General features: G+C 66.1%; 2 protein-coding genes across 2 annotated transcripts in view; both read right to left on the reverse strand.

The window, feature by feature from the left end:
- Positions 1-8,515, reverse strand: part of FASTK (Fas activated serine/threonine kinase) — a 13,401-nt gene extending 4,886 nt beyond the window's left edge. The window contains exons 1-9 of the mRNA XM_054814641.1: positions 8,286-8,515; positions 7,215-7,830; positions 4,882-5,352; positions 4,197-4,345; positions 3,803-4,019; positions 3,455-3,614; positions 2,739-2,830; positions 1,723-2,359; positions 1,302-1,416 (exon numbers count right to left, since the gene is read on the reverse strand). Coding sequence (XP_054670616.1) covers positions 1,302-1,416; positions 1,723-2,359; positions 2,739-2,830; positions 3,455-3,614; positions 3,803-4,019; positions 4,197-4,345; positions 4,882-5,352; positions 7,215-7,785 — 2,412 coding nt within the window. The 5' untranslated portion in view covers positions 7,786-7,830; positions 8,286-8,515. The remainder of the gene's footprint in view (positions 1-1,301; positions 1,417-1,722; positions 2,360-2,738; positions 2,831-3,454; positions 3,615-3,802; positions 4,020-4,196; positions 4,346-4,881; positions 5,353-7,214; positions 7,831-8,285) is intronic.
- A 313-nt stretch (positions 8,516-8,828) lies between these two features.
- Positions 8,829-10,286, reverse strand: TMUB1 (transmembrane and ubiquitin like domain containing 1). The gene is made up of 2 exons (XM_054816376.1): positions 9,755-10,286; positions 8,829-9,468 (listed from the first exon to the last, which is right to left on the reverse strand). Exons 1-2 carry the CDS (start codon positions 10,153-10,155, stop codon positions 9,114-9,116), a joined length of 756 nt encoding a protein of 251 aa, XP_054672351.1. The 5' UTR covers positions 10,156-10,286; the 3' UTR covers positions 8,829-9,113.
- Positions 10,287-11,535: the final 1,249 nt, after the last annotated feature.

Consider the following 11,535-nt stretch of genomic DNA (forward strand, 5'->3'; position numbering starts at 1 on the left):
CCGCAGCCTCGGTCACGCCTAACCGCGCGCTGCCGGACAGAGCACCCGACCCTGCGCACGCTGGGAGCAGGAGCACGCTCTTGCTCGCCCGCACCCCTGCCCGTTCTGCCTTGCTCCTCAGAGACCCCGCTGGGCTGCTGGGCAGCAGCCTTGACCCGCGGCAGGGGCGCAGACCCGCACCATAACCGTTACCGGAGATGGTGGGGACGCAGCCGGCCCCGGGCAGCCCGTCCTGAGCTCCAGCACAAGGGAGACCCAGGGTGCGCTGCACAGGAGGGCTGCTCCACTGCTCTGCAGCCCGGGATCTCCAAGGAAATGCCACCACCCCAGTCACAGGGCTGGCAAAGCTATGCATAAACAAAGGGCTTCTGAACTATGGACGCTGCAAATTATGAAATTAGGAGGAGCTTCGTGTTGGCACACTGCGCCCTCAGCAGCGGGGGAGGTAAGAAGCTTTAAGAAATGGTTACGGGACTGCTTGGTAGATCTATGACTGTACTTCAGATGACCTCTGGAGAAGTGAGCAGGAACGAGGCCTGGGTTTCTGAGTTTTTCCCTTGGAAACATGTGTCCTCAAGCTAAAAATCACCCCACAAGTAGTCCTGTGGAAGGTGCACACCTTAAAACAACACCTGAAGTTTCCAAAGAAATCTGAAGGCAATTGCGAAGGCGGCGGCGAAGCCTCGAGGGCTCCTCCGTTCGCAGCTCTCGCCACAGAGCAGCCAGAGGCTGCAACCGAAGAGGCCAGGGCCCTGAAATGGGCGCGGAGGGAAGTTTGCCTCGCCTCGCCTCCACCCACAGCGGCAAGAGCCACGCTCTGCAGAACCGACAGGATTACAGCAAAGGGTTTCAGGCCGAGCTACGTCCCCACTTGATTTCCACCCTGAGGCCCCGCGGCCGCCACTGCCGCCGCCACCGCGTCTGCCGGGCCCAGCTAAGCCAGCTTCCCCTTCTCCTCTCCCTGCCCGGGTCTGGGCTCTGTGCGGCAGACCTGTAGGACGGGATTCCCACAGGACTGGGGGACAGGAGGGGCTCTCCCCTCGTCGGTGCTCTCCACCGAGGCACCAGGGCTGGTATGGCCCACCAGCTGCCTGGAAAAACTCTTGGAGTGGGGTGGGGGAGGGCAAAAAGGAGCCGTGAGGATGAGTCACTGCTTCCTCTCACAAGCAGGAGCGTGAGGTCGGCTCTGTCAGGAGTGTTTACAGTGGGGATGCCAGCGCTCTGGCCCGCAGCCCGTCACCCACCTCGTTTCTGCCCGGGGGGAGGAGGGGAAGGGCAGGAGGGGGCAGCCCCCCGCTTACCTGAACCAGACAGTAGCCCAGCAGTCGCAAGTGCCGGTCCCTCATGGCTCGGGAGCCCACCAGTATGTCGGAGTTCTGGCAGTAATGCCACTTGTCGTTGACCGACAGCACCACCCTGCAGGGGACAGAGCCGGGGGACGGCGGCGTTACCCCGTGCCGCAGGCAGCACCGGCGGCAGCATCGTCCGCGTCTGGTCCCAGAACAGCGGCGCACGAAGGGCGGCAGGGGAACCCGTCCCAGCGCCCTGGGGTGCCCACCCACGGCCTGGGGCCAGCGGAGACAGGGACAGCACGGCCTGTGCTGCCGCCAGGCGCCTGACGGCGCAGGGCAGGAGGGGCCGGGGAGGGCAGGAGCTGAAGCCGGTGCGGGGCGGCTGTCCAGCCGGAAGGGAGCGGGGACGCGGGCCGGCTCTGCTCGGTACCTCTGAATCTCTTCAGCTCCCTGCGGCCCATCGCCCGGTCCTCGCTTGGGGCTGGGCCGGCACGGAGAGGGTGGAGGGCAGGCGTCCTCGCTGGGGGGTGGGCTCCTTTCCTCCGGTTCCTCCTGGGCCTGCTCCCCCTGGAAGCAGTTGCGATCGTGCGCAGGGCAGCCGGCGGAATTCTCCTCCTCCTCCTCCAGAATCTTGCCGATGGGGAACTGGAAGAGGGTGGCTGCGGAGGTGCCCCTGGGCGAGCAGTCAGGGGTGCCAGCCGGCTGTGCGGAGAGGCACTCGGAAGGGCTGCTTAACGTGGAGCTGCCCTGGCTCTCCAGGGAAGACTCTTTGCTCAGGCCGCAGTAATAGTCCGAGGGGGGCTGGTAGCAGGGGCCCCCCGGGGCAGGGCAAAGCGTGGGCAGGAACCGCCCGGCCAGGCTGTTCTCCCGCGATCCTGGGGGGCTGCTTGGCGTCTCTGGAGCAAACGGGGCAAAGTCCTGCAAGTCCGAGGTGAGGGCCAGGACGCTCGAGCGCAAGGAAATGGCAGCGGGGGACGTTGTAGTGTGGGCAGAGGGAGCCTTGAAAGCCGCAGGGACACGGGAGAGAGGCAGCACAGTGCCCGCACGGTTAATCCACAGCAGGAAGTCTGCAGAGAGAACACGGATCAGCACCGGGCCTCGAGACCACCCTACCGATGGGACACGGGCTCGGGGGCCCCACATGCCCCGGGGGGGAGGCTGCGCCAGCCAGCCTGGCAGAGGGAGCACAGGGGAACCCCCCGCGCCGCCGGCCCAGCTGAGCCCTCCTGCGGTGGGGGTGGCTCGGGGAGCTTCGTCCCGAAGCGCTGGGGGAAGGCAGCGTCACGGGGAAAGTGGTGACAAAGCAGCCAAATCTAGTTCTGCTCTGAGTAACCTCCCACCCTCGGGCCTCCCCTGAGCACCCAGGCAGCCGCAGGGCTCCCGCATCCCCCCGATTCCCCCCAATCCCCCCCCCTGGGGCCAGGGCCCTGCCCCCGGCCAGGCTACCTGTGCAGTATCCCGGGGGCAGCACCTCGTCCTGCCGATAGCACTCTTCTCCCACCAGCTGCCGCAGGGCCTCGGCCACCAGCCCCTTGTAACTGAGGGGAAAAAGGGGAGTGAGAGGACGCAGTCGGGAGGGCCCCCAGCCCGCCCCTCGAGCGCTGCCGACCCACGTCCTCCCTCTGAGCACATCTGTGTGGAGACGGGAAGGGCCCTGGGAGCAGGAAAAAGGGGAGCCTTTAGCTTTGGGCTCTGCTGCCCTGGGGCAAGGAGCCGTTCAGCTCCTTCAGCAGAAAAGCTCCTCCTGGTATCACTACACCAACAGCACGTTCTTCGTCACCCAAAGGGCTGTGAGGCATGGGAACAGGCTGCCCAGGGAGGTGCTGGAGTCCCCGTCCCTGGAGGGATTTCAAAGCCTTGGGGACATGGGTTAGTGGTGGGCTGGGCAGTGCTGGGGTAACGGTTGGACTCTGTGATCTTAAATGGCTTTTCCAGCCCAAACGATTCTACAATTCTATGCTGCTCCTCTACGGCCTTCGGAGCTCAGGTATGGGCCTTTACCCCGGCACCGCTCGGGCTGGGATCCTGCCAGAGCACGGTCACAGACCCCGCGTCCCAAGCAACACCACACTGCCCACCTGCAAGGGACAGGCAGTGGGGCGGCCAGCTCCCCCCGGGCAGCCCAGGCCCCCCCCCGGCGTGCCGCCACCGCTGCCGCTGACCTGTACTTTCTGTTGGCCTCGTCGGCCGTCAGGGCGTGCTCGAACATGAGGACGCGGTAGCGCGGGTCGAGGCGCGGGCCGCTGTAGTCACGGAACTCCAGCTCCACCGCCGCGTCCAGCAGCGAGAGGTAGCGGCGCACGATCAGCGCGTAGGGGCTGCCTGCGGGGAGAGGATGGCTGGCTAGGCACCAGCTGGGAGCCCCTCCTCGCCCAGCCACGCTCTCAGGGGGATGCTGGCTGCCAGCGAGGTGGTCCTGCGCTCCCAGGGGGAGCCTGTTCTGCCCGATGCTCTCAAAATCCACCCCCGGCCCAGCCCCGAGCTCTAACGGCCAGGTTTACCCCACATACTCATTACGTTGGTGATGAAGGCTGGGGAGAAGACTTGGTGCAGGACAGTCTGGGGGAAGTGGCTAAGCTGAAACATGGACATGAGGATGTTGACGGTCGCCAGGGGCGAGCTGCCGGCTTTCTGCTCCAGGATGGCCTCCAGCTTGGGGAAGAGCTCGCTGTGGTTGGATGGGCGGTAATTCATGCGGCTGAAGGGAAACACCAGCTTCTGGATCACCTGCAGGCAGGAGGAGAGGGAGTCGGGCTGGGCAGCGGGATGGAGGACAGGTCAGGTCCCGGTGGGCCCCCGGTGAGATGCCCCAGCCCGATGGCAGAGGAGGGACGTGGCTTCCCCCGGCGCCAGGGCAGCCCAAGCCAGCCCCAGGCACCCCCGCAGACTGGGGACGACACTCACCTTGCTGTCGAGCTGCTCCCCACGCTTCAGGAGAAAGTTTGCGATGGTATCAAGCAGCCGTGGCTCACGCAGCCGGTGCCGGGCCACGTACTTGGCAATGAGAGCCATGGTGTAGGGGGTGAGGTTCTCTGCCTTCCTGGGGAGCCACTCTGCACAGAGCAAACCACAGCGGGGTATCCGTCAGACAGAACTGGCTCTGTCCGAACTGCAGCTCTCCAGAGGCCGCTACCGCCCAGGCAGGAAAGGCCGTGCAGGCAGGTGGGCAGCAGAGCCATCCCTCCGAAACCCAGGCGGCTTCCAAAAACCATGAAATGACGGGGCTTGCGAGAGGCTCAGGCAGATTCCCGTCACGTGCGCCCAGACGGCACGGCCAGAGCGCAGCCGGAACACGCACAGGACGGGGGCCCTCCTGCAGAAACCCCACCAAAACCAACCTGCTCCCGCTCTCGGGGTAAGGTAGGCCGACGGCCCTGGCAGGGCCAGGCTGGGAAGTCAGTCTGCCGTAACGCAGAGCCTCTCCTGCTCCAGCCTCGCCGCCGTCACCAACCCAGATGTCCTCTGGGGCCACGACGGGAGGCTCCACGGCTGCCGCGTGCGCAGACAGAGCCCGGCGCAGCCCGCGCCGGGGAAGAGGCTCGCACAGCGGGCAAGGCTGGGACCCTGCCTGGGCAGACCCTGCCCTCACCTGCCATACTGCGGATGAATCGCTCTTGGCGGTTCTCGTAGAAGAGCTGAGAGCTGAAGATGGCCTCCAGGGCCTTGTTGTTCGCCTCCTGGGCGCACAGAGCCAGCATCTCGTCCAAGAGGGCCAGCTCGTGCTCCCGCATGGCACTCACTTGCCCCAGCGTGTGCCTGACGAGGCGCAGGATCTTGCGGTTGTTGATCAGCTGCTGGTCGGAGGCCGGGTGTCCCTGCAGTGCCTGCGCCCGCAGCCGGTAGTAGGAGAGGAGCAGAAAGAGGGTCTGGGGATGGCGCTCCTTCTCCAGGTGCCGCTCCAAACTGCTGAGGCAAGACTCGACCAGGGGGTGAGGGCTGGACGGGTGGAGCCGCATCACGCTGCTGAAGACCATGGAGACATCCTTCTGGTTGAAGCGGCCCAGGCGGCTGCGGGATTCCTCCTCCAGCACCCGCACCAGCGGCGATTCCCCAGGCAGGCCTGCGACAGGGAAGGCATTAGGGACGCCCGGACCCCACCTCTCATCTTCGGTAGGCATGACTGTCCTCCTAAGCTCAGGCAGGGGACCGCAGCCGGAGAAGGACAGATTTGCCGTGCCGGCGATGAGAAAGGGAAAGAGGACGAGTTTGGCAAAGCCTGACCAGAACATCAGTGCATCTGCACCACGGGGAAAAGTCACTTGGAGCCACTGGATCGTTCCCACCCACTCCACCAAAATGGAAGTCCTTTAGCTCATCCATGAAAGCCAGGTTTATTTCTTAAGACTCAAACTTCTTAAAGATAAGTAATACACCTCAAAAAGCGCTTTAAAAAAAAGTTCTGGTTGCAAAACAAATAAGACATCAGCACATTACCAAAACAAAAACTGTCCGTGCATGACAGGAATTAATCCTTTCACGCATCTAACTGTCTCCCATTTTCTAGTTGAGTCTTTCAAACTCGGCTCCTGGGGAAAATACTTTCCTCCAACTCTGGACGTATTATTCAGCCACGGAAAGACAAGAGGCCAGGCACACAGTGCGGTTATGAAAAAAGGCAAAGGCCATCCCTCGTGTGTCAGGAGAGATATTTTCAGGAGACGCATGAAGCATTACGCACTGTATGAGGCCCTGGTAGCCCACTGGCCTCCTAAGCCGGCTGACAAGATTTCAATTTTCAAAAGGGCTTTAAAGCAACTAAGGCAGCATGGGGTAAGTTGCTGCATTTTATCATTAATCCAAAATCAGTCAGAAGGTGGAAAGTGAAGAATTGGTCTGAGCAGTTGCTTTGTTCCTTAGAAAGGCCTCCAAAAGGCGGGTTAGCATTTTTATTAATGAGCGGGTAAGCGTGGTGAGCAGGGAAGGGTGACTGACGGAGAACAAAGTGTGGGTCAAAACCAGAGCAGGCCGGGGGGAGCCCCGCCGGGGGGAGAGGCGCCTGGCAGCCCAGAGTTCAGTGTCAACAAACACAAGGCGCCACGAGACGGAGGGGGGACGAGCAGAAACGTCCTCTCCCCCCTTCAGCGGGATCTAGAGTTACTGCATCAACCATGACCGGGACCGGGCGGCTCCGTACGCAGCTCAGCTGAGAGCTCAGCCCAGCACGCAGCTGCGGTGGGAAAGAAAAAAAGCAAACAGAATGGCAGGAGACGAGCGGGTGGGACACTGGGCTGGCAGGAACCGCTGGTGTGGGGAGGGCAGGCACCTGCCGCTGCGGGCGACTGCCAGACACGATCCCCTTCCTTGCAGGTGGAGAACCCGCACGGCCCTTGGGGGACCCCAGCCCAGTGAAGGGGGAGCCCCCCCCAGGACACAGCCCGCTCAAGGCTGCTGCTGCGCAGGAACCAGCCCGAAGCCTTTCTCCTGAATATTAAACGCCTGATGACACGGGGCTCGTGGCTTGCAAAGGGTTTAGCCAACACCTCGCATCTCACACGTCAACGCTCAGATGTTTGCTGCTTTTCAGGACTGGAACAAAACCCAAGGAGCGGTTCATCCCGACCCCGCCGGGCAGCGCCGGCCACCGCTTCGGGCCGACATGCCGGGTGCTCCAGCCAGCCGAGCCCCCTGGAGCAGTCAGTCCGCCCGACTCCCTCCCTGGTGCGTATCCCAGGCAGAGCCTCCTCCTTCGAGGGGCGCAGCCCCGCCTGCCGCACAGCCACCATCACACGGAAATCCACACGTAAACCAGACACCGGCTCCTGTTCTGGTACATCCTTCCTCCTTCTGCAGCAGCCGGACCGGCAAGCTCTCCTTTCACCTCACAACGCCCAAGCACCGCCCATGTCCCGCTGCCCTGCCCGCCTCCCCTGTCCTCTGCCGGTGGCCCCGTGCAGGCAGACGCCGGCAGCCCGGGACACTCACCCAGCGCAGCGGCGGCATACAGGCAGTTGACAATGCTGAAGTTATCAAACTTGGAGCAGCCGCTGATGATGGCCTGACAAAGAGTCTGAAACTCCGGCTGCTCCAGCATCTGGCCGGGCCCGCGGCTCTCCCCGTTCACCGTGGCCTGGCCCTGCGGCTGCTGCTGCAAGAGCTGGCCCAGCTTGTGCAGGGCGATGGGGTAGTGGCTGGCCGACACCTTGCTGGGGTTCTGCGTGACCCACCGCAGCACTTCCCCCACGCTGCGCGAGCGCTCTATCAGACGCTTCATCGTGAAGAAGGTGTCATAGCTCATCTTCTCGTGGATGAAGTTCCAGCTCTTCCTCTTGCCATGGCCTCGAGTCCTGTAGGCGTCTGGGGGAAAGGTGTGCAGCAGCCCATGGCCGTAGGGGTCCAGGGGGAGCAGCACAGCCCGCTGCTTAGCTTTGCCTGCGCAGTAGCAGGCGGGATACATCCCGGCCCCGCTCCGGTCACCAGCAGCCAGGCCCTGCAGGACTCCGGGCCGCACGCCCTCCCGGGTCAGAGCACGGAGCCATGGCAGCAGGCGCAGCATGGCGAGGGCAGGGCGGCTCGAGGGGCTTCGGAGAACCGGGAGACCCTGGGGACGAGAGCGGGGGGTCAGGGGGGCGGCCGGCTCGCGCCTCGGGGACGGCTTGGAGCCAGCGAGGGACGCACGGGGCCCACGCCGGGACCCCCCCGCCCCACACGGCCGCCTCCCCTCCCCGGGGCCCCGGCTCGCAGGCCCCCCCTTGTCCCAGGACCCCCGGCACGCACGGATCCCGCCTGGCACCGGGACTCCAGGGACGCCCCCGTCTTCCCCCCACCACACCACACCCGGCACCGGGACCCCCGGGCCACAACGAGCGCTCCTCCCCCGGCACCGGGCCCCCCGGGCCGCACTGAGCCGCTCCTCCCCCGGTACCGGGACCCCCGGGCCGGGCCGCACCGGGACCGCGACACCCGGCCCACCTGGGGTCCCTCATCCCTATCCCCGCCCCTCCGGCCTAGACGGGCCCCTCCCCGCGCCCCGCCCGCTCCCCGGCCCGGCCCTACATGGCGCTCGCGGCCGCGCTGGGACCCGCCGCCGGCCCGGCCGCTCAGCACCGCCCGGACACCGAGTCCGCCATCTTCCCGACAGCCCCCGGAGCGCCGGGGGAGGCCGCGGCCCCGCCCCCCGCGCGGCCCACACTTCCGGGGGCGGAGCCGCGCGCGCGGGCTCCGGCCGCGCGAGTAGCGCAATATGTAAATAGGCGTTACCCGTCTTCCAATGAGCGAGCGCCTCGCCAAGGGGCGGGACGACTCCGCCGGCGCAGGCGCGCTGGGGCCCTGCGGAACGCGTGGCCCGAGGCGCAGGCCCCGCCCCGCCCCGCCCGCGATGGCTGGCAGCGCGCCACGGGGAAGCCCCGCCCCCCGGAGCCCCGCCCCCCGCCCGGTGCCCCCGCGGCGCAGCAGAACCGGGAGGCCGCGGCCGTGCGCAGTCCTTGCTCTTTAATCGTAACAGATTAACCGGGACCGGCATCCCCGGGGAGCAGCCCCGACCGTCCCCCCCCCGCGGGGAGGCAGCCCCAGCCCCCGGGGAGCGGACACCGTCCCGGGCAGGGACGCAGGGGGGGCGGGGGCAGGCAGACGGTCCGTGCAGGGCTGGGGGGGGCACCGGGACCCTCCCGCCCCTCCCCAGAGGCGGCACGGCGCTCGGTCCTGCGGCAGCCCCGGCCCCAGGGCGACGGCGTGCGGGCAGGCTGCCTGCCTCCTGCCTGGCCCTCGGCCCCTGGGGACACAGTCCACGGCCCAGACCCCCCAGGTTCAGGTGCGGCAGGCGGCCTCCAGCCGGGACCGAGCTCATTCCGGGTGCGGCGGCTCCTTTGGGGGCGCGGGGCCGTGCTATCTGCGGTACATGGTGAAGGCCATGAAGCTGAAGAGGAGGGTGAGGCCAGCCAGGAAGGTGGTCGCGGTGGCGGTGAAGACGTGGCGGTACTGCAGCTGGAAGTACCAGAGCACGGCCAGCATCAGCACGAAGAGTGGCAGCATGAGACTGCCCACGTTGAGGGCGGCGTGCACGGGGTCGGCAGAGGCGTGGGGGCCGGCGGGCGCGGGGGCCGGGCTGTGCTGGGAGATGTGGCAGTGCAGGACGCTGTTGTGGGCGAGGTGCAGGGCGGCCAGGCTCTGGGTGTCGTCGCGCAGCAGCTGGCCCTGGTAGATCAGCCGCACTTGCTGCTCCTGCCCGGGGAAATAGGCCCTGGGGCGGGGGACAAGGAGGGAGTCGTCACGCTCCCACCAGGACAGCGTCCCTTCCATCCACCCCCCCGGGAGTAGGCTGCAAATGCACCCCCCAACCACCCGCTCTGCCTGCACCCCTGTGCCCGAAGGTGCCTGTCAGGACACATGCCACCCGCGCAGGGGCAAGAGCGGCAGCTCCCAGCTGCTCCAGGGAGGGAAGGAGCCGCCGGCGGGGCTCAGGGTCGCCCCCAGCCGGGACAGCCCTGAGCGATGCCGCGGGAGAACCGGCCTGCCCTGCCCCTCACCTCTTCAGGGCCCCGACGGTGTCTCCGGGGCGCACCCGGGCCAGACGCTCCGTGTCGTTGAGGAACTTCAGCCGCAGCACCATGGTGGGCTCGGCGGGGCCGCCGTCCCCCTCAGCCAGGGGGTCCTGCGCGGCTGTGGGGCCGGCCCGGGGCCGCAGCCCCGCCGCCAGCCCGCCCGCCCCATCGGGGGCCGCTCCGGCCGCCGCCGCCGCCGGGGCCTTGTGCTCGACGGGTGTCGGGGCAGCGCTCGGGCCCTCCTCGGGCAGCGGGACGGCGACGCGGGGCGGCGCGGCAGGCTCAGGTGCGCGGGTGGAGGCCCAGGCCAGCCCCAGCACCACAACGACCAGCAGTAACGCGAAAAGCACGGTCACCTCGTCGCCAACGCCCTCGATTAGAGCCATGGCGCCGGCACCGGCTACCGACCTGCGGGCATAGAGCGGCACCGTCAGCCCGCCGGGCCGCAGGCGACCGGAGCCACGACCGGCCCGGACCCCTCACCTGCCGCCATCGCGCCGCTTCCGCCTCGCCGCAAGGCACGCTGGGAGCTGTAGTCCCCGTCTACGCATGCGCAGATGCGCATCCGCGGGGCATACTGGGAGTTGGAGTCCTGGATTGCGCCTGCGCATATGTGTGTGCGCGGGTCACGCCGGGAGTTGTAGTCCCGCCCCCGGCGTGACCCGCGCCAGGCCAGGGGGCTTCACTCATCCGCCATTATTGGCCTGAGGGATGCTCGCCCTTGCTGGGCCCGGCCTGAGGAGATGTTGTGCTCCGGGGTGGCTGCAGGAAGGGACTGCAAGGACAGCGGCAGCTGGGCCTAGGTTCAAAGGGAGGTGTCCTTGGAAACCTGTTGGAGCGAGTCCAGAGGAAGCCACGGAGATGCTGCGAGGGCTGGAGCACCTCTGCTCTGGAGACCTCAGGCTGAGAGAGTTGGGCTGGTTCAGCCTGGAGAAGAGAAGGCTGCGGGGAGACCTTAGAGCCCCTTCCAGTCCCTGCAGGGGCTCCAGGAAAGCTGGAGAGGGGCTGGTGCCAAGGGCAGGGAGTGCCAGGCCAAGGGGAATGGCCTGAAGCTGCAGGAGGGGAGATGGAGATGGGATGGGAGGCAGAAATCCTTCCCTGTGAGGGTGCTGAGGCCCTGGCCCAGGTTGCCCAGAGAAGCTGTGGCTGCCCCTGGCTCCCTGGCAGGGTTCAAGGCCAGGTTGGATGGGGCTTTGGGCAAGCTGGGCTAGTGGAGGGTGTCCCTGCCCATGGCAGGGGTGGCACTGGGTGGGCTGTGGGGTCCCTTCCCCCCAAATCACTCTGGGGTTCTACGAAACCATCCAGAGGAAATTTATCCTTCAACTGAAGGAGCATGAAGTCATCAGTTCTGCTTACGAGCGAATACATTTTTATGATTTAATCAATATTCTCTTCTTTGCTTTACATATAGAAGAGTGGTGCCGGGTCTGGAGCACAAGTCTGATGAGGAGCGGCTGAGGGAACTGGGGTGGTTTAGCCTGGAGAAGAGGAGGCTGAGGGGAGACCTGATGGCTCTCTACAGCTCCCTGAAAGGAGGGTGTAGCCAGGTGGGGGTCGGTCTCTTCTCCCAAGGAAGAAGCGATAGGACGAGAGGAAACGGCCTCAAGTTGTGCCAGGGGAGGTTTAGACTGGAGATCAGGAAACCTTTCTTCCCCCAAAGGGCTGTCAAGCCCTGGGCCAGGCTGCCCAGGGCAGTGGTGGAGTCCCCGTCCCTGGAGGGATTTCAGAGCCGTGTAGATGTGGTGCTTGGGGGACATGGGTTAGTG

This window comes from Grus americana, chromosome 2 (assembly GCF_028858705.1).
Source record: "Grus americana isolate bGruAme1 chromosome 2, bGruAme1.mat, whole genome shotgun sequence".
Classification (NCBI taxonomy): domain Eukaryota; kingdom Metazoa; phylum Chordata; class Aves; order Gruiformes; family Gruidae; genus Grus; species Grus americana.